The sequence below is a fragment of the Anolis sagrei genome, chromosome 4 (assembly GCF_037176765.1).
Source record: "Anolis sagrei isolate rAnoSag1 chromosome 4, rAnoSag1.mat, whole genome shotgun sequence".
Lineage (NCBI taxonomy): Eukaryota > Metazoa > Chordata > Lepidosauria > Squamata > Dactyloidae > Anolis > Anolis sagrei.
The window spans coordinates 59803627-59825455 of NC_090024.1; the positions used below are offsets into that span (position 1 = coordinate 59803627).

Sequence of the window (21829 nt, forward strand, 5' to 3'; positions counted from 1 at the left end):
TTTCTGTCAGATTTTTATTCTTGTAACCATACATTCTTGAAACTCATGAATGACCTGTTTATCTTAATGTTTTATTTTGCAGTTTGATACAGATGGCTATTTTTGGGCATTTATACATGTGCTATCTGTTGGTAAGTTTTTAATAAACTGATTCTGAGAAAATTGAGCTTCCAGGCATCTCTGCAGCTAACTGTTATTCACTTTAGTAGGGTTTTGGACTGATGTTCCCAGTTTTCTGGCTTTTGTTCCATGGTACATTAGCCAGTATATTGCATAAGCGGAGTCTGTTTGCATTGCTTTCGTGTGGAACAGAAGGCTTATTTTCTTTTATTGCCAAAGGTATAAGAATGAACCCAACTTTGTGCTTAATAGTATGAAATACTGAAAGTGGAATTGAAAACAAATGAAGGCAGATGCGTGCTCTTTAATTATTTGGAGAGTAAACATCACTGAAGAATGAGAGCAAAACTGGAAAATGAAAGTTTTATCAATATTTAGAAAAATAAATGCATACCTAGGTAGAAAATGAAATACTAACCAAAACAGCTTATGTGCTGCTGAAGGTTGTTGTTGTTACATTTATTTATGCCCCACTTTATCTCCCCTGAAAGGGACTCAAAGCAGCTTAACATAAAAGCATTAGCACACAATTTAAAACATACAAATGTGCAAACATTAAAACAAAATTAAATATAAACAATATTTAAAAATGAACAGTTAAAACCCATTCAAATATATTAAATGCACAGGACCCCCTGAATTGATCTTAAAGCCTTCTTATTTGAAAGCCCTGTCTGGATAAAAAGGTTTTAGGTGAGGGGCATTCTATCTATCCTGAGCAGGGAGTTCCAGAGTTGTGGAGCAGCCACTGAGAAGCCCTACTCTCTTGTTCCCACCAACCAAGCTTGAGATGGAGGTGGGACTGAGAGAAGGGCCTCTCTTGAAGATCTCAGGGCCCAAGCAAGTTCGTACAAGGGGATGCAGTCAGCTAAATAGCCTGTACCTGGATTGTCCAGGGCTTTAAAGGTCATGACCAGCAGTTTGAATTGTGCCCGGAAACAGACTGGCAGGCAGTGGAGCTGCTTTAACAGGTGGGCTGTCTGCTCCCTGTAGACAGTCCCACTGAGCAACCTGGCTGCTGCTCTTTGGACCAGCTGAAGTTTCCAAGCACTCTTCAGAGGCAGCCCCACGTAGAGTGCGTTACAGTAATCCAGATGGGATTTAACTAAAGCATGTATCACATGGCCTGATCTGGTTTCTCAAGTAATGGATCCTATTGGTGCACAATTTTTAATTGTGCAAAGGTCCTCCTGGCCATTGCAGATACCTGGGCCTCCAGGTTCCGTGCAGAGTCCAGAAGAACCCCCTAAACAGTGGACTTGTGTCTTCAGGGGAAGTGTAAACCCATCCAGCACAGCCTGAATCCGTATTCTCTGATCTACCCTCTGACTGACCAAGAGTACCACTGTCTTGTCTGGATGAAGTTTCAATTTGTTTGCCCTCATCCAGTCCATTACTGATGGCAGGCACTGGTTTAGGGTCAGGACAGCTTCCTTGGCATTAGGTGGAAAGGAGAAGTAGAGTTGTGGCACCATACTCCAAAACTCTATATGGCCTCTTCCAGCGGTGCCAGGTATATGTTAAACAACTTGGGTGAATGAAACCCTGAGGAACCTCACAGGTCAATCACCAGGGGTTCCAGCAGGAGTCCCCTAGCACCACCTTCTGGGTACGGCTCTCCAACTAGGACCGGAACCACTGTAAGACAGTGGCTCCCAGCCCCATCCCTGTGAGACAACCCTGAAGGATACCATGGTCAATGGTATCAAAAGCCACTGAGAGATCCAGGAGAACCAATAAGGACACACCTCTGCTGTCTAGCTCTCTATTTGAACTTTTCCTAGATTTTAGCAACAACAATACTGAGATCTATATTGGGGCCAAATTTGAGTTCTTCCCAGCTGTACCACAATATGATTCACTGACCAGATTTCATTCATAGGTGCTTACAAGGGTTATCACAAGTCATGGAACCCTAGTTCTCTAAGGTAATGTATATTTGTGTGTATTTAAGGTGAGGGTGGGAAAATATGATCTAAATATGATTTCCATACTTTCTGGTGTGAAGACTGTTGTGTTGTTCTCTACTTCTGCAATGTGCCAACCCAGGAACCTGTGCATTTTGCTCAGGATAATGGAAAGATTGATGTGTGTCACCCGATACTTACAAAACTGCCTATGTAATAACTAAGATGTTAGATGTATGTGTCATATCTTATTGTCCCGCAATTTTACAAACAGGCTCAGTTACATATAATTAACCCACTACTGAGCAACCTACCTTGTAGATCAGTCCAATTCTATGTGAAGTTTTTACTAGGTGACAATTTCCCCCAGGTGACCTTAGCTGTTGCCAAGTGTCTCTCTGAGGTAGACAGGATAAGACAACTTCCTGTGTTAGACCCAGGCTGAAACTTGCCTTGTATATATTTGCAGTATTTTTATCCTTGTTCATATGCATTTAGTAGCACACTCATCCTGTTTTTAAGTGGTCTTAGCAGTTTATGAATCTGCTATGAACTTTCCCTGCTGAGCAAATTGGGTCTTTGATTGATTGATTGATACTACACTTTAGACTAGATTTAATTGTGGACATCACAACATTGGGCCCATTTTGTTGAAGGTTTTTTGTTCTCCCATCCTAAGGTTGTTTGAGAATTTCTGGAAAAGTTGATATTTTGTACATTTTTGTAGCATTATGATTGGGCATAAGGAATGTATTGCCCTAATATGGATTCTCCTTCAAAACACAAATCAGACAACGAAGCTGGAATACTTAACTATCAATGGCTTGCATATTCCTCATCTATCCATCATATTTCCATGAATTAAATTTAAAACTACTCTTGCCTGCTCTATAGATTTAAAACATCTCTAGCTGCATCCCAAATACCATACAAGGAATAAAATTTCTGTGAAGGACAAGCCATAACAACTGTACAACGGGGTTGTAAAATCTTCTAATGTACTATTTTGAGAATGTGTCTGTTGTGTGGTTTTTGCCTCCTCAACATTTATTCCAGCTTAAAAGTCATTGCCTCATTCCTTATCACAGAGATTCTGACAGTGGTGAAATACTGGTAGGAAGATACAAAATAATGTCAGTTTGTGAAGATAAGGAAAAGAATGATTGCTTTCTTTCTATCCTGACATATTTCCTATGCAAGAGAGTTCCTATGCGGAGCTACACAAATGACTGTGAGAGGCTGCTTGGTACTTGCATTCCCTATCTAAGAATTCAACACTTCAAGGTTTATGTCTCCTTTGCCAGCCTGTTTTTGTTCTGAAATGTGTTGTTGATTCTATAAAACATTCATGAGAGTTGGAACAATATGAGCAGAAGGACATTGTTGTGGCAGTGCTGCTGAAAGCTATGCAAATAGGTCTGTTTCCAAGCCACTTATCTACTGAAATCCACTGATTTGTAATTGTCATGCAAACTAGTGGTAGGAGTAATGAAAGAGAGAAACTGGATCCCATAGGTAGCTGAATTGCTTTCGGAATATTTTGATGGCATCTGGGTACTGCAACATTAAGAGAGATGCAAAGAGCAGAAGGCTTGGTTTGTAATAATTTTTAAAGAAATAGAAACACTGTTTGACCCATTTATTTTAAATGCAATGCAGAAATGATGGAAAGTTTGCTCTAAAACTGGATCTTAATGGTCCCTCTGGCTGGCTAGAGTCATTCTGTTTTGGTTGGCTGTCCAACCTAAGTGTGATATGACATTTAACAGATGGATATACTCTTGGTTAAAGCATGCGTAGGCTTCTATACTAGAATCATGAGCTGCCATAATAGAGTAAACTAAAAACCATAGAATCATAAAGTTGGAAGAGACCTCATGGGCCATCCAGTCCAAGAAGCAGGAAAATTGTATTCAAAGCTCCCCCAACAGATGTCCATCCAGCTTCTGTTTAAAAGCCTCCAAAGAGGGAACCTCCATCACACTCTGGGGCAGAGAGTACTACGGTTGAACAGCTCTCATGGTGAGGAAGTTCTTCCTAATGTCCAGGTGGAATCTCCTTTCCTGTAGTTTGAAGCCATTGTTCAATTGCACCCTAGTCTCCAGGGCAGCAGAAAACAAGCCTGTTCCCTCCTCCCTATGACTTCCCCTCACATCTTGATACATGGCCCTCATCATGTCTCCTCTCAGCCTTCCCTTCTGCTGGCTAAACATGCCCAACTCTTTCAGCCGCTCCTCATAGGGATTGTTCTCTAGTCCCTTGAACATTTTAGTCGCCCTCCTCTGGACACATTCCAGCTTGTCAATATCTCTCTTCAATTGTTGTGCCCAGAATTGGACACGGTATTCAGGTGTGGTCTGACCTAGGCAGAATAGAGGGGTAGCATGACTTCCCTGGTCATTCAAATGATATTTTCTTGAATCACCATAAAAAAAGTTTATTATTTATATAAAAAAGAAATGACATCAGGATTAAATACCATTCAGGCACCAGATTCCATCTGATATTGAAAGTTAAGCAGGGCCAGGAGCAGTTAGTACCTGGATGGGGGACTGGCAACAAATATCAGCTGCTTTGGGCTATATTTCAGTGGAAGTAACAGATAGAACTGCCTCTTGAGTATTCATTGCCTAGGAAAACCCTTTGAAATGCATGAAGAGCCATAATTTAAGAGGCTACTTGGAGGCGCACACACACACACAGTGTTGGCGTCTTATAACTGATATTTGTAACATAGAACATTTAGCCATAATCTTATAGAAAAATGCTAAAATAATTGTGTTTTCCTCCCTAGTATCTCAGAGCAACAATATATAAACTATGCATTCAGGTAAAAATTATATCCTTTCTGCATGTGATGAATATTTTGAGATGAGTCTTATCTAGTTTTTGATGGAGGCTTCGTGTGGGGTGTGTGTGGATAATATGGGGCTGTGGTAGCTTAGCAGTTAAAGCCACTAGCTGCAGGAAAAGCTGCTGACTGAAAGATCAGCAGTTTAAAGCAACGAGTTAGGGTGAGCTCTCAACTGTTCAGTCCTAGCTTCTGCCAACCTACCAGCTCAAAAGCATGCAATGTGAGTACCATGTATTTCAGCATATAAGACGACTGGGTGTATAAGACAACCCCCAACTTTTCCAGTTAAAATTTCCTATTACTGTACCTCCTTCTCTGCCTCTCAGATCTCGCACATGCGCTCCTGCACCACTTCACTGCAGTCTTCAGGAGCGAGATCTGAGAGGCAGAGGAGGAGGTACGGTAATAGGATACAAGGGCGGGTCAGACAGGTAAAAGAGTTCTGTTTTTCTGGGCCCAGAGCCACTATATCTCTTTTCTCCATACTCTGGGCGCCCCGGACGCCTGCAGCTTGCTCCGCCCTTCACTTACATCTTCCCGGTGAGGCACCCCTTCACCTCACCATCAAGACAGCATTAAGTCCACGAATCTTGATGAATTGATTTTCTTCTACTATACTTGTACAGTGTCACCTTTAATGCTTTCATACAGTCACTGCATATGGCAGGGACGCAGCCACTTCCATTTTTGAGCTCTCCCCAGAATATGCAGCAACCACAGATTTGCCAATCCGGTTAGGAAGTTTCAGCACCCGCTCTATAAGACGACTCCCAGCATATAAGACTACTCCCGCATATAAGATGACTCCCATACATAAGGCTACTCCAGCATATAAGATGACTTCCGTGTATAAGACGACCCCTGACTTTTGAGAAAATTTTCTTGGGTTAAAAAGTAGTCTTATACGTCAGAATATACGGTATATCAATAGGTACCTCCTCTGTGGGAAGGTAAAAGGGTGCCCCACGCAGACATGACAGCAAAAAGATTGGAGATGTCTACAGACATCAGGCTTCTTCAGCGTGGAAAATGGAACAAGAGCACCTCCCCATGGCCAGAGTTGAGGATTGCCTCCAGACGCTGGAAATAGAAAAGGGGAAGGCCTTTACCTTATCTGTGTATTGTATGCAATTAGTGTAAAAGGTATTGAATGTTTGCCTTATATATGTATGTAATCTGCTCTGAGTCCCCCCAGGGAGATAAAGCTGAATATAAATAGTGTATGTGTGTGCTTTGCAAATATACACTAGAGCAGGTTGACGAAAAGGCAGCTCTCTAGATGTTGTTGAACTGCAACATCATGGGCTCTGCAGACTAGCCTTGCTGGAAGTGTACTTCTACATCTGGAGTCCCTATCCTCAAAGCAGGTCATACGTTGAAGAAAGTAGCATATAGTCTCCTATCAGTAAAGAGAGCGGTAGACCTGCATCAAATTTCTAAAGAGAAGTAACCTGTTCTCCAAAGATGGGAAAGCTCACTCTCGTCTGTTCTTTACTTTGCCCTGCTTCTTTTATTCCTTCATAAGCAGGAGCAATTTCACTGTTGGGTAAATTGAGGCAAACACCTCCAGCAGTAGATGGGAAAGCAGGACTAAAGTGATGGGTTCTGTACATAGAAATGTACGTAGAACTGAGGACATTGTTGTCTTTTCCTTTCCTTCAGGCAGGAGAATGACTTGGGCTGGTCCTGTTTGTTTGGGCACCCCTTGTCTCCCAAAAAAACACTACTTAGTGGAAAGGAATGAGATGTTTGATCTTCCTCAAAGTCTGGTTGCTTTTTCCATTCTAAACAGCCATCTCTGTAGAAAGATATTCAGGACAAACAATGAGCTGGTCTGTTGTGAGTTTTCTGGGCTGTATGGCCATGTTCCAGAAGAAACATCCCTCCTGATGTTTCACTCACATCTATGGCAGGCATCCTCGGAGTTTGTGAGGTCTGTTGGAAACTAGGCAAGTGAAGTTTTTAAAAACTCTAAAATACGGAACAGTAAATAAAGAGCAACACTAAAAAAAAAAAACCAGGGGAATTCCAGACAAGAATCAATCTTGGCTAGCTAACACCTTCCAACAAAGGATTGCCCCAGGCAGCAACCAACCAGGCTTTGGAGTTGCAAGCCCATTAAATGCTAATCAAGGTGGCATTGGCAACATTCACACTTGCCTCAAGCAGACAAGAATCCCTTCTCGCACCCTGGACATTGCACAGATATACAAATCTCACTTGCCTAATTTACAACAAATCTCACAACCTATGAGGATGCCTGCCATAGATGTGGGCAAAACGTCAGGAGAGAATGCTTCTGGAACATGGCCATACAGCCTGGAAAACTCACAGCAACTAGTGATTCCAGCCGAAGAGCTGGTGCTGTCCATAGGCACCTTGAAAGTCATATGGTCAGCGTAACTACATGGAGCGCTGTTACCTTCCTGCAGAAACGGTACTTATTGATCTACTCACATTCTCATATTTTCGAACTGCTAGGTTGGCAGAAGCTGGTGCTGACAGTGGGAGCTCACCCCACTCCCCAGATTCGAACTGCCAATCTTTCAGTCAGCAAGTTCAGCAGACCAGCAGTTTAACCCGCTGTGCCAGCAGGGAGCCCCTTTCTCTTATTAGAAGTTGCAAATTACAACATTACGCAAATTACAACATTACGCAGGGAGCATACAACCCCCCTGTTGTGCCAACTCCACTGGCTACCGATTTGCTACCGGGCTCAATTCAAAGTGCTGGCGTTGACCTTTAAAGCCCTAAACGGTTCCAGCCCAAGCTACCTATCTGACCGCATCTCGGCCTGTGAACCCACCAGGACTTTGAGATCTTCCAGGGATGCCCTGCTCTCGATCCCGCCAGCGTCACAAGCACGGCTGGCGGGGACGAGAGATAGGGCCTTCTCGGTGGTGGCTCCCCGACTGTGGAACACCCTTCCCACAGATATTAGGTTAGCACCATCTCTAATGGTATTCCGCAAGAAAGTAAAGACCTGGTTATTTCAGCAGGTGTTCGAATAATTGTGCAATGACTGGTAATGACATAGGAGTGGAACAATGGATGACGAATCTGGATCATGTTTTAGGGATGAGACCTTAGTGAATTGTTATTATAGTAATTGTGTATTAATTGTGTATTAGATTAGGTTATTAACTGTTTTATATTGGTGTTGAATTTTGCTGTGTCCTGTGTCTTGTGAACCGCCGTGAGTCGCCTCCGGGCTGAGAACAGCGGTATAGAAGTAAAGTAAAGTAAAGTAAAGTAAATAAATAAATAAACATGTAAAATATTCTAAATATACAAGGCATCTCTTTTTTCTGGCATAAGCTTTGATTTTGTAAGGCATCCTTTTTACAGTCTTGCTCGTTTTTCTATGAACATCAACTTGGAGGACGTTAATGGATTCATCATAGTCCCATTAATTATTTGTAGCCCTGGGAGCCGACATAATTTTTTTATTAATATCATGAGTATAGGGGCATCAAATGCAAAAGACTTTAACTTTGATATACATTAACAGTGAATTATAGAGCAGTTGTGCATCCTGAAAAGTTTATGATGTAATTGCCCAAAGCGATCAGGCTGCACTCTGAAGACTCTTTAACTTGAGAAAAAAGTAGAGTTTTGCCAGAGGAGAAAACAATGCCTTCCGCACCAAACAAATGGCACATCCATATTACTGCCTGTGGCTCTTGTACACACTGAAATCCTAGATCCTCAGAAAGTGTTTCTGATTATAGTATCTTAAAGAGTTTTTGTCAGGCTTGGGACGGCTAGAAATAAAATCGCATGTGGATGTTCCAAGTTGCAGAAGAGCGGAAGAATTAAAACTGCACCCTCACATCTGATAGGTAAAAGTTTTCCCCTTGACATTAAGTCCAGTTGTGTCTGACTCTGGGGGATGGTGCTCTTTTCCATTTCTAAGCCAAAGAGCCGGTGTTGTCCATAGACACCTCCAAGGTCATGAGGCCGGCATGACTGCATGGAGCATCGTTACCTTCCCACCGGAGTGGTACCTATTGATCTATTCACATTTGCATGTTTTCAAACTGCTAGGTTGGCAGAAGCTGGGGCTAACAAACCCGCTTCCCAGATTTGAACTGGCAACCTTTTGGTCAGCAAGTTCAACAGCTCAGCGGTTTAGCCCACTGCGCCATCGGGACAATGAAAATGTAGTTTCACATGGGGAATTAAGAAGACTAATGTCCTTTTTCTCTTTTGTTTTCAGTGTGGTGATGTTGGCTTTTGCATCCCACCCAACAGGTAAAAAAAAGGAAATACAATTCCAGTTCTTTTTAGCATTGTGCTTTTATTTTCACATTTATTTTCACCTCTATGTATGATGCAAACAATAGAAGCAGAAATCCATATTTTTCTGACTCTGTATGCATAGATAGCTAACCTCGCTAAATGAATAGCATCCAATGCAGAACCACAGGTGCGTTTTGAACACTGACAGATTAGGGAAATCTATGATGTAAACAATAGTACTGTGAGCTTCACAAGTAGTGAATCCCCCATCAAAGCAGACCATACCCAATGCTTTCTGAGTTGTTCTGGAAAATGGAGCAGAAAAGTCCCCAAGGATCTCTCCCTGTCAGCAAAGATATGTACAAATAATTAATTCTCACTATGCTGGCATGTCATAGCAACCCTGATCTACCTCCTGAGATGGTTATTTTCCACTGCTCAAGAATAAGGTAGCAAGGGGGGTGGGGGTGGTATTTTCTGTACTGTGTTTACTTCATCATCAATTTAGTCCTTCAAGTCCAAATTCCCACCATATGTTACTCTCCTGCTTTGTGTGCTGACAGCCTTCTATGGCCTCTGCACATTGATTTGTGGGCTTGAAGTCACATCCAGCCGAAAGACCAGCCACTGGATTGGGATTGCTATAAATCATTTCAAAAGGAGAGCCCAGCTTTCTCCCTTCTGCCAATCTAATATAAATATTAAGGGGAGGGGTTAGATTTTCTTTTCTTTTTTGTGTGTGTCAGGAGCAACTTGAGAAACTGCAAGTCGCTTCTGGTGTGAAAGAATTGGCCGTCTGCAAGGATGTTGCCCAGAGGATGCCCGGATATTTTGATGTTTAACATCCTTGTGGGAGGCTTCTCTCATGTCCCCACATGGGGAGCTGGAGCTGGAGCTGACAGAGGGAACTCATCCATGGTCTCCCCAGATTTGAACCTCTGACCTGTTGGTCTTCAGTCCTGCCGGCACAAGGGTTTAACCCACTGCGCCACTGCATTAGATATTTCTCTCCTTCCTGCCCTTGTCCAAAGAAAGACTTAGCTAATTAATTAAAAGAATGAAAAATGTTGCTGAAACATCCAAGGACAGAAGAAATATAATTCAGGCTCCATAACCCAGGCTGGTTCCGGAGGGGACTGTATTATGCAGTTTTAATGCCTGATTCACTCGCATGTTACAGGTCTAAAGGATCTAGTGGCCAACATGTTTTGTTTGGCATGAGGTTTTGGGGAGAGGTAGCCCACTTTACCAGAGACATGGTGGCCAATATGTATGTCCATGATTGAGTCGGAGGAAGACATGGAAAATAAGTACAAGAGACACAAACATTAGTTGATTGGAGTGCTGTGAGTTTTCCAGGATGTATGGCCATGTTCTAGAAGCATTCTCTCCTGATGTTTCACCCACATCTATGGCAGGCATCCTCAGAGGTTGAGAGGTTTGTTGGAGACTAGGCAAGTGAGGTTTATGTGTCTGTGAAATGTCCAGGGTGGGAGAAAGAACTCTTGGCAGTTTGAGGCAAGTGTGGATATAGCAACTGGCCACCTTGATTAGCATTGACGTTGGGAAAAGAAGTACAAGAGACACAAACATCAGTTGATTGCCTTAATTGTGGCTTTTTAAAAGAGGAAATGGTTGTGAAGTAACACAGATGTCTTAGCATAGCAATTTAATATATGTGTAAAAGGCCTTTGAGCCATTTCATATTGGAAAAAACAAAGCTATGTTTTTACTTGCTTGTGTCCAAGGCAAAAATATAGTGTATCAGTCGGCAGGGATAGCTTAATCTCATCAACTAATAATCCCTTTGTTAATGTATTGATTTTAATCCCTCCTGAGACAGAGTTTTGCTCAGGAGAAGGAAACATGTGTCCAGCCATCATGGAGCTCATCTAATGAGAAAAACAGAGTATTAATTGAATATATAAAAAAATAAGTTTAAAAAGGCAACCACTTCTTGTTCCTGCCCATCAGTTGTTTCCTTTTAAATCCTCCACTCCTTCATTTTTTATGATCTCAGCAAACCTGGGATAGGGATCCCATATTAGCTGAAATTGTGCATATGCCCTTGCAGGTGACATTTATATAGGTTGTTTCAGAGAACATATAATATTTTTTATTGAATCAGAAGTGATTTGGGAATACTGCAAGTCGCTTCTGATGTGAGAAAGTTGGCCGTCTACAGAGACGTTGCCCAGGGGATGCCCTGTTGTGTTACCATCCTATGGGAAGCTTCTCTCATGTCCTCGCATGGGAAGCTGGGGCTGACACACAGAAACTCACCCCATCTCGCTGATTCGAACTGCCGACGTTCAAGTCAGCAGTTCAGCCGGCACAAGGGTTTAACCCACTGAACTACCGCGACTCCCTTAACATAGAATATTATTGTCCCTTTTTGTTGTGTATCTTAAAGTCATTTCTTTACTGTGATCCTATCATAGGGTTTTCTTGGCCTGATTTGTTAAGAGATAGTTTGCCTTTGCCCTTCCTGTGAGTCTGAGAGAGAATGCCCAAATCACCTAGTGGGCTTCCTTAACAGAAAGGGGATTTGAACCCAGGTCTACAAATTCATATTCCAGTGCTCCAGCTAATAGACCACAGTGGCTCTCAGGAGCACAAATATCTTTTGCACAACAAATGTAGTTGAAGTTGATTCCCTTTATTCGATTTATTCTTAACCGTGTCCATAGTCGATTACTTAAAGATTACTACACATGCTTAAATGTGTCTTTCTTTATTTTGAAAGTTTATTTTCTTTTCTTCTTTCTACCGTAATTCAGATTTATCGAGGGAAACAGCCAATACCTACAAGTGTTTCCTGTAGCATAGTGAGAAATTAATGTATTCAGTGGAAGCAAATTAATCCCTCATGACCAGAAATATAAACACGATGGATTGATCTCATGCCTTTCCATTAGAAACTGCAATATCCAACAGGATTGTTTATCAATTAGAAATGTGTTCACTAAATGCACACTTCCTTGTAACCAATTTCTGAACTGATTTTAAGAATCAGGTTCTTCTTAAAAGGATTGGGAACTGGTTGCTGTCTAAGCTAATGGCTAGCTATTAAATGCTTGTGTTGAAACCAGCAGCTGCTAGTTCAGTAACCATATATAGAAATTTAACTGTTCGTATTTCTGCCACCCCCCCCCCCCAAAAACCCCCAAACAAACATTTATTCACTTATTTCCGCAGGTGATCTCTTCAGTGCCTTGGAATTTCCATTCCTCTACTTTTACAGGTTTCACAGCAGTTGTTTTGCCAGGTAACGTTTCCGTTTCTGAGTCAGAGGGCTTCTATGTTTTGCCGCGTATACAAACCATGACCTCAAACTGTGAGACCTTTTCAAATCTTGTAACATAACCTGGCTTTTTGAATTGAATCAAAAATGGTGCACAGGTGCTAGTTAGCTTCTAAAATTCATTTTTTAATTTTTCCACTTCTCCCACTTCTGGAGCTGGGTTTCTCAAAGCACATGTATGTAATATACCTCCTAACGTCTATGGCAGGGGTCCTAAAACTAAGGCCCAAGGGCCGGATACGGCCCTCCAAGGTTATTTACCCGGCCCTCGCTCAGGGTCAGCCTAAGTTTGAAATGACTTGAAAGCACACAACAACAACAACAGTCCTATCTCATCAGCCAAAAGCAGGCCCACACTTCGCACTGAAATACTAAGTTTATATTTGTTAAAATTGTTTTTCATTTTAATTATTGCATTGTTTTTAAGTGTTTTTGCACTACAAATAAGGTATGTGCAGTGTGCATAGGAATTCATTCATTCTTTTTTCAAATTATAATCCGGCCCTCCAACAGTTTGAGGGACTGTGACCTGGCCCTCTGTTTAAAAAGTTCGAGGACCCCTGGTCTATGGGGTACTCAAATCATAAAATCATAGAGTTGGAAGAGACCTCATGGGCCATCCAGTCCAAGTCCCTGCGAAGAAGCAGGAAAATCGCATTCAAAGCACCCCTGACAGATGGCTATCCAGCCTCTTTTTAGAAGCCTCCACAGAAGGGGCCTCTACCACACTCTGGGGCAGAGAGTTCCACTGTTGAACAGCTCTCACAGTGAGGAAGTTCTTCCTCATGTTCCGGTGGAATCCCCTTTCCTGTAGTTTGAAGCCATTGTTCCTTGTCCTAGTCTCCAGGGCAGCAGAAAACAAGCTTGCTCCCTGTTTCCTATGACTTGCCCTCACATCTTTATCCATGGCCCTCATCATGTCTCCTCTCAGCTTTCTATTCTGAAGGCTAAACGTGCCCAGCTCTTTAAGCCACTCCTCCAGAGCCTTGATCGTTTTATCGCCCTCCTCTGGACACATTCCAGCTTGTCAACATCTCCCTTAAATTGCAGTGCCCAGAATTGGACACAGTGTGATTCCAGGTGTGGCCTGACCAAGGCAGAGTAGACGGAGAGCATGACTTCCTTGGATCTAGACACTATACTCCTATTTATGCAGGCCAAAATCCCATTGGCCTTTTTAGCCGCCGCATCACATTGTTGGCTCATGTTTAACTTGTTGTCCACGAGGACTCCAAGATCTTTTTCACACGTACTGCTGTTGAGTGATTCTGTGTGTCACAGAGTTGGGCAACATCTTTGGATTGGGAGAGGCTCCAACAATTGCCCTGCCACCTCTGCAGTCCATAACCTTTCCCTACAGAGACCAACACTACAGTTGCCACTGAAATTTAGTGGCAGCTATATAGTACAGAAGGGGACACCCTTTCAACTCTGTTGTGATTAGGAATTTTAGTATTAAGGTTATGCCATTTGCTTCATCAGGTTCAATTTTAGTAATCTGACTTGTAGCCGTGATCAATCTGTGCAGTGGTGTCAGGATTCGCATGCAGGTCCTGTGTTGAGCACCTATGCCTTTCCATAGCAGGGTATTTACCGAAGGCACCTCTGAAAAGACTCATAAGTCAATTAGTCCTTTAAAATTGTGTTGTTTGCAGTAATTAGGAGGCATTAGACAACAGTACTCAATTAGCTTCCACATGCATGGATTTATTTGCTTGTGCATCATGGTATTTGGCAGATTTTAGGAGTTGTTTAAAAGAGAAAAACTCTAACAAATACCTCATGGGATACAAGTGGCCACAATAATGGGAATGGATTTATTATTCTAAGCATCTCCTTAACTTGGAGAATTAAAAGTTGCCCAAAGCGCTTGCTAATTTACTTACAGTATTGATTCCCACTGCTCAAATTGCCACATAATTGTTTAGGGTTTTTTCCCCCCTTAAGGCTTTCTAAATTGGTGTGTGTCCAAAACACTTAGCCATTCCAGTCTTCCAGGATGTTATTCTTAAAAATATAATACCAAGTCATATCAACTTATAATCAACAATCCTTATGAATGTTTCAAATTATGCCACTAACATCAGTGGAGATTAATTCTGAGATAGCTTTTAGAGCAGGCATGGGCCTTCCCAGGTGTTTTGGACTTCAACTCCCACTATTCCTAACAGCCTTGGGCCCTTTCCTTTTCCCCCTCAGTGGCTGAGGGGGAAAAGAAAGGGGCCCGAGGCTGTTAGGAATGGTGGGAGTTGAAGTCCAAAACACCTGAAGGGTCCAAGTTTGCTCATGCCTATTTTAGAGCAATAGACTAGAAGGTGCTAGCACAGTTAAATTAATAACTAGAACATGTCTTGGTTGATAAACACTGGCATTTATCCTGTTTCCAAAGGCAAATCAAGGTCTGAAGACTAAGGACCAAAAATTGAAGAGATTAAACATAAACTGACCTGACTACTAAACCTTTTCATGTACAAGCTGGTGGGAAACCATTTAAGAACATTTTCTGCTCTACAATTTTCCCACCAGGAGACTCACTAACACTGTTGGATGACTTCTGGGACCAAGTAGAGATTTTTTGATGGTCTTCTAGCTTTTTTAAAAAGCTGTATTTTTAATACGGTACCTGTTATCTCCCTGCAATTCTTTTGTCAGGTTCCTCTTTTAACAATATATTATAGCTTGCATTTTAAAGCATGGATTAGCTGTTTTGAAGGACTTTTATTTAATAGACTACCAACATTCCAAAATAGATTGGAGTCTGTAAGAATTGATGCAATATACCATGTTTTCCCAAAAATAAGACATAGCCATAAAATAAGCCATAGCAGGATTTCTAAGGCCATTACTGTCTATGAAACTACACAGGACATTAAGAATTTTCAAAATTAAGCATTGGAGTTCACAGGTTAAACTAATGTATTCACTGCTCCTCATTAAAACAATTGTTCCTGAAGGATATATAATTGAAAATGTGAACCCTACTAATGGCATTATCTATCACCCTTTACAGTGGAGTATTGGGATTCTTTCTGGCTTATCACACCATGAAACTTAAAAACAGCACGTCAGCTGGACAGTATGCAGCTTGGAGCTTCCTAGCAAAGGTAAGATAATTGCACTTCATCTTGGAATCAAGTTTAAAATGTGATAATTTGATTTTCAGCTAGATAAGGCATTTCTAACTTGGGGGCCACATGGCAGACCGGAGCAGGGTGGGCAGGCTGGGAGGGAGGGTGTTGATGTGGATGGGAGAGAAAAAGTGTATCCATTAGACCCCATACTGCCTATTCCTGATATAGAATCCTAGAGTTGGGAGAGATCCTCAAGGGCCGTCCAGTCCAACCCCTTGCCATGCAAAAAGGCACAACCAAAGCACTCCCGATAGACAGTCTCTGAGGGAAAGCCTCCAGAGAAGGAGACTCCATCACATTCCAAGCCAGCCTATGCCACTCTATAACAGCTCTTAGTTTTAGGAAGTTCTTCCTAATCTTTTCAGTTGAATCTCTTTCCCTGCCATTTGAAGCCATTGCTCCCTTGTGCTCTGGTCTCTAGAGCAGCAGAAAGTCAGTTTCCCCCTTCCTTCTTCTCAATGAGACATCCTTTAAAATCTTGAGACCTGGTTCTCATATTTCCTCTCAACCGTCTCTTTTCCCAGCTGAACATCCCTCAGGAGGAATTATTATTATTATTTGTTTACTTTTCTTCCAAGGATGGGACTCAAAGCAGCAGATGGGACTTAGAGTAATGGAGGAAAGGAGGAAGGAAAAAGAGAAAAAAGGAAGGAAGGAAGGAAGGAAGGAAGGAAGGAAGGAAGGGTGGAAGGGTGGAAGGGAATGGAGGAAGGGAGGATGGAAAGAGAGAGGGAGGGAAAGACAAAAGGGGGGGAGGGAAGGAAGGAAGGGAGGGTGGAAGGGAATGGAGGAAGGGAGGGTGGAAGGGAGGGTGGAAATAGAGAGGAAAGGAAAGACAAAAGGGGGAAGTAACAAAGGAAGGAAGGAAAAAGAGGGAGAGAGGGAAGGAGGGAGGAAAGAGGGAAGGAAGGACAAAGGGGTGGAAGGGAAGTAAGGAGGGAAGGAGAAAGAGGGAGGTAAGGAAGGAAGGGAAGGATGGAAGGAGGAAGGAAGGAAAGAAAGAGAGAAGGATAGGAAGCCTGTGAGCATCCCTTTACTTTTCTCTTTTTCAATATTCTGAGACTCAGTGGCAACTGGTGGCTTGCTTCCATGTCAGAATGAACACGTTGTATGCCCTGGCCCTAATGTTCAATGATCTATCTAAGATATTGAACTTATTTTAAAGACAACATTAGCAATTGGGAGAGCCCATTTAAATGTTGTGCTAAAACTCACCGCCCCATGGAATCGGAAGCTACAAGTTCCCTACTCAACAAAATGGGTGTGAGAGTGGAAATCCTGCTATCTTGATTCAGCTTCTCATCTTGGTGCACTCATATGCATACCCAACCTGAACTAAGACCCACTGAATTCAGTGATTTTCACTCCAAGGTAAATTTATAGATTTCCCAGTTGGTTTCCCATCCAGGTTCTGACCAGACCTAAAACTATTTTGTTTCAGCCCTGTGCTGGGACCAGGAAATAGATACATTGAGCAGGTGAACTTTGGCTCTTCAGATACTGCTGGTCTTAAATTCCCGTTCTAATTCAAGATATAGACATAGTAAATTATAGTCAATCAAAATTTGACAGCACAGCTGTTGTTCCATTTCAATATCTGAAGAGGATGTGGAGAAAAGGATTGATGCAAGTTCCTTGTTGCAACTGTAAGTGTAGGCTTTTGGTTTGTTTCCATAGAGACAACCTGATAATAGCTTTGTAGCATCCAGCATTAATTATCTGGCACTGGAACTGCTGCAAAGTCTTCTAAACAGTCTCCATAACAACACCGTGGTGTCTGATATAATCATTGAGTTTATTGACAAAATTGATGTGTGCACTTCGATATTTAAAAATAAAAGATTGGTAGGAATCTTTCCCACAAAAGGGTCGTCTTAGTTTGAGAGTCTGAGATCAGAGAGAAAATGGAAAAATGGGAAAAAATTAATCATAACATAAATTCTTTTATTTTTATTTTATTTTATTTACAAAAAGGCTTTAAATAGATCAGTTCCACAGTTACCTCAAGAAAATGTCCAGGAAAACGTGTAGGTGTTGGAAGTTGGATCTTAACATGCTACTCGTAGAAGTATGTGGTATGGCTATGTTCGGTCAGCACAAGTAGTGGTAGCGATCACTACTTTATACAGCACAACCAGTTTATATACAAAGACTTGTAGTGTAAGTTAAACTGCCTAGAAATTAAGTCAGAGAAGGCAGTTATAGTTCACTTGGTATGCACTGGGATTTGTTTCCATGATCCCCATGGGTACAAAAATCTGTGGCTTCTCAAATCCCATAGTAAGATGGCATCCCTTGTCATCATCATTATAGGCTGTCGCTCATGGCATCCCTTATATGAAATGGTGAGCAATACAAATGAGTGCCAAAGAGAGCCTGAGGGTCTATGAAATAATGGGAGGCTACAGCAGAGTTTGCCTACAAGTGAATCTAGTGCCTGTCATTTGGCAAAATCAAGATGTACTCTTTTGATTTTCTTTCCAAATATTTGTGAGATGTGGTGGATTAGATTCTTTAAAATTGTTTTTAATTCTGTTAACAGTTTCATTGTTTTTACATTCTTTTGCTGGGGGCCTAAATGCCCCAAAGGCATGGGATTGAGTCAAGTATTTAGCGTCAGTCCTATTTAGTATTTGCATGGGATACCATCAATAAAGGGCCTCCTAGTGGCACAGCGGGTTAAACCGCTGAGCTGCTGAACTTGCTGACAAAAGTTGGCAGTTCGAATCTGGGGAGCGGGGTGCGCTCCTGCTGTTAGATCCAGCTTCTGCCAACCTAGCAGTTCAAAAACATGCAAATTATTATTATTGTTTTATTATTTTAAATATTTATATTCCGCCCTTCTCACCACAAGGGGGGACACAGCACGGCCTCACATGAGCATCAGAGGATGCTAACAGCATAAATACCATAAAAATGACAATTCACAATAAATTCATTTTAAAACATTGTACAACATCAGTAAAATTTAACAATAAATTAATAGATAGATTAATAACGTGCCAGTAAAAACCAAGCTGAACCGGGAGAATCCATGTCACAAAATCCAAATTTCCTTTTCCTATTGCCGCTGGCCTCTAATCGAATGTCTGGCCCCAGAGCCAGATCTTCAGTTGTCTTCAAATATGACTACATCAATAGGTACTGCTTCTGCGGGAAGGCAACGGTGACATGACTTAGGAGGTGTCTATGAACAACACCAGCTCTTCAGCTTAGAAATTGAGATGAGCATCATTTGGACATGACTAGACTTAATGTCAGGGGAAACCTTTACCTTTACTGTCAATGAATACTGGGTGTCATAAGCTATGTTTCAAAGGAAGATACTGGGAGAACCACCTCTGATGGTTCCTTATTTAAGAAAAGCTGATGAAATTCATGGGTTCAACAAGCAATTTGAAGGTATATGCACGCAGCACAAGTTGTATTTCTTGAAGGGCAACACATGTATTTATTGATGGGCTTGCAAAAGAGTAAACCTGTCCTATAGGCTATATTTCAGAAGAAGGAACTGGCGAAACAATCTCTGAATATTCCTTGCCTTAGAAGACCTATGAAATTCATGGGGGTCACCATAAGTCATCAGACTACTTTAATAGGCATGTGTGCACATGTTTTTACTGATTATAACTCTGATCTCTCTCTTCTTTAATTTTGTAAGCTGCCTTCAGTCATTGGGCTGTGAAAAAGACAGGACTTAAAAAAATAATACTAAGAATATATATATGTAACCTATAGCAACAATGAAGAAATAATTCTCTCTTAACATATAGTGACAGCTACCGCCTACTGACACCATTTGTGATATGCAGGTTTCCTCAGCATTATGACCACTCGTGTGTTGAAAATACAGTGCCCAGGTTGAAGGAAACTGAAAAGTCTAGGTTGAGTGGCATGAATTAAGTAGATGCCTTCATGACCAATGCTCAAACAATAGTTATAGTTGTTCTGTACCTTCTGTTTTGTTTTGGTTTTTTCGTATCAGGAGCAACTTGAGAAACTGCAAGTTGTTTCTGGTGTGAGAGAATTGGCTGTCTGCAAGGACGTTACCCAGGGAATGCCCAAATATTTTGATGTTTTATCAACCTTGTGGGAGGTTTCTCTCATGCCCCTGCATGGGGAGCTAGAGTTGACAGAGGGAGCTCATCCGCACTGTCCCCGGATTCGAACCTGCAACCTGTTGGTCTTCAGTCCTGCTGGCACAAGGGTTTAACCCACTGTGCCACCAGGGGCAGTTTTTGGCACCTCACGAGTATGGGATGGGAGCATCCCAAGCACGACCACCGTGCTCCATGTCCGGCAAAGACCCGACGGACATGGCAGGCATGAGGAAAACAGCCCCACCTTGCGCCACCTCGGATTGGGACATGTCCGTCCTCTGGGGGTATGGGGATAGCGGCTCATCGGCGCACCCATCTACTGCACCCCACGGCCAGGCGCAGACTCGCCGGATGGAGGAGGTGTGGTGGCAGAGTCCCGATGGCCCTACACTCCCAGACCTTCTGGTCATTTCTGACTTTTGACAGCCTAGAAATAAAGCTATCATGCGGTATTCTTGGTCAGATTCAGAGGGAGTTGAACTCCTTCCATCCATAGATTTGAACTCTGTTTTCTCAGAATCCTAATCCAGCACTCAAACCACTGTAATATTCTGGTCATCTCAGATCTCAATTTATGTGACCAGAATATGAATCCGTTTAACTCCTTTTTCTGCTTCTACATTCCTTCCAATGAATTTCATTTTTACTTCCCTAGGCAAGAGTGGGAGTAAATTCCATGATCTCTCAAATTTAAACGTCCCATTGAAAATTATGTTCTGCAAAATAGATTCCTTTCCATCCGCACCTTGGCACGCCAGTATTTTTATTTAGTCTCTTGCTCTTAAACGCCCCAAATATAAATATCTTAAGTTGAACAATGATTCATAGACATAACTGTGAATGAATGGAAAGAATAACAAATATTGGTCTGGGAACAATTTCCATTGCAAATTTGCAAGTGCAAATTCCAGATGTTTACTGAACTGAGCACAAAAGGATATGCTATCTTAGAATATTTTAAAATTGTACATAAATTTGCAACCAACATTCTTCAAAGAAAATTGTCTTCAGGACCATAACCTAGACTTCTTTTCAAGCTGTATGCTTTTCAAGTGTTTATGCTTGCTTGAAAATCTTACCTGAAAAGCTATTCTTCTGTCCTGTGCCTCTTAGTGCAGTTGGAGATTAAGATGGTGATGAGGCAGGGAGAATTGCAGTGAGGACAACAGGCTTGAACAAAGGAAGGGTGGTAGGTCACCCTTGTGCTATCTCTTTCAGGTCCTCCTCCCACTAGAGACTATTTTAGTTGCTATGCCAATAACATAATAGATCTTAAGAAGCTGGTTGTCAATTCAGAACTGGAAAATCACTTTCAGACTTTGTTTGCATTACCCAAATTCCCAGGTGGGTGAAAGTCATGGGATTAAGTTGTTTTGGCTGTGTCCAGTTTCATGCCTGGTACCCCAATGTGTCCTCAAAGTCTTGAGGGTAGCATTCAAACCTACTGTGAAAGCATATATAGATTAAGACTCAGTGTTGGGAAGTTATTTTTGGACTGTAAATGACGAGGGCACTTGAGCCAGCATGGCCAGTGTCCATGGTGCTCAGTGGAATTTGGAGAGCTACAGTAAAATACCACATTATTTTTGGCCAGTCCCCTTCACCTAATCAGCGCCAGCCTAACCATTGGCCATAGAGAATGCCAAGTAGGGAATGGCTGCCTAAGATGTATGAAGTCCTTTGCATTTGAAGACTGGACCCTTCCATTGTGATGAGGAGGGAAGAAAATGTCTGGATGGGATCATGTCCTCATCTAGAATACATGCCGGGGGGGGGGGGGGAGTCACTTTCCCAATATTTTGAGCTACTATTTCTATAGTTCTTGTCCATTGGACCACACTCCTCATGTATTATTGCCCCAACCTTATTTTCCATCTTCATCACTATGATATTTCATCTCGATGGGAAGTTTCCCACCGGAGTGGAAATAATCTATTGGACAGATGGCAAGCTATTTAACCTCAGCAGATTGAAAGCCAAAATTAAGGTCACAACATCTGTTATAGAACTCCAATATGCTGATGATAACATAGTCTGTGCACATTGAGAAGAAGACCTACAAGCCACTCTAAACACCTTTGCAGAAACACATGAGAAGTTCGACCTCTCATTGAACATCGAAAAAACTAAAGGGCTCATCTAGCAGGCACCAGCCAATTCCCTTGCAATGC

General features: G+C 42.0%; 1 protein-coding gene across 2 annotated transcripts in view; it reads left to right on the forward strand.

The window, feature by feature from the left end:
- The window catches only part of TMEM241 (transmembrane protein 241), a 60120-nt gene that overhangs the window by 20950 nt on the left and 17341 nt on the right, over nucleotides 1-21829 (forward strand). For both annotated transcript variants that reach the window (XM_060775168.2, XM_060775169.2), the window contains exons 8-13: nucleotides 83-131; nucleotides 2003-2048; nucleotides 4822-4857; nucleotides 9101-9135; nucleotides 12322-12391; nucleotides 15438-15531. In XM_060775168.2, the coding sequence (XP_060631151.2) occupies nucleotides 83-131; nucleotides 2003-2048; nucleotides 4822-4857; nucleotides 9101-9135; nucleotides 12322-12391; nucleotides 15438-15531 (330 nt within the window). The remainder of the gene's footprint in view (nucleotides 1-82; nucleotides 132-2002; nucleotides 2049-4821; nucleotides 4858-9100; nucleotides 9136-12321; nucleotides 12392-15437; nucleotides 15532-21829) is intronic.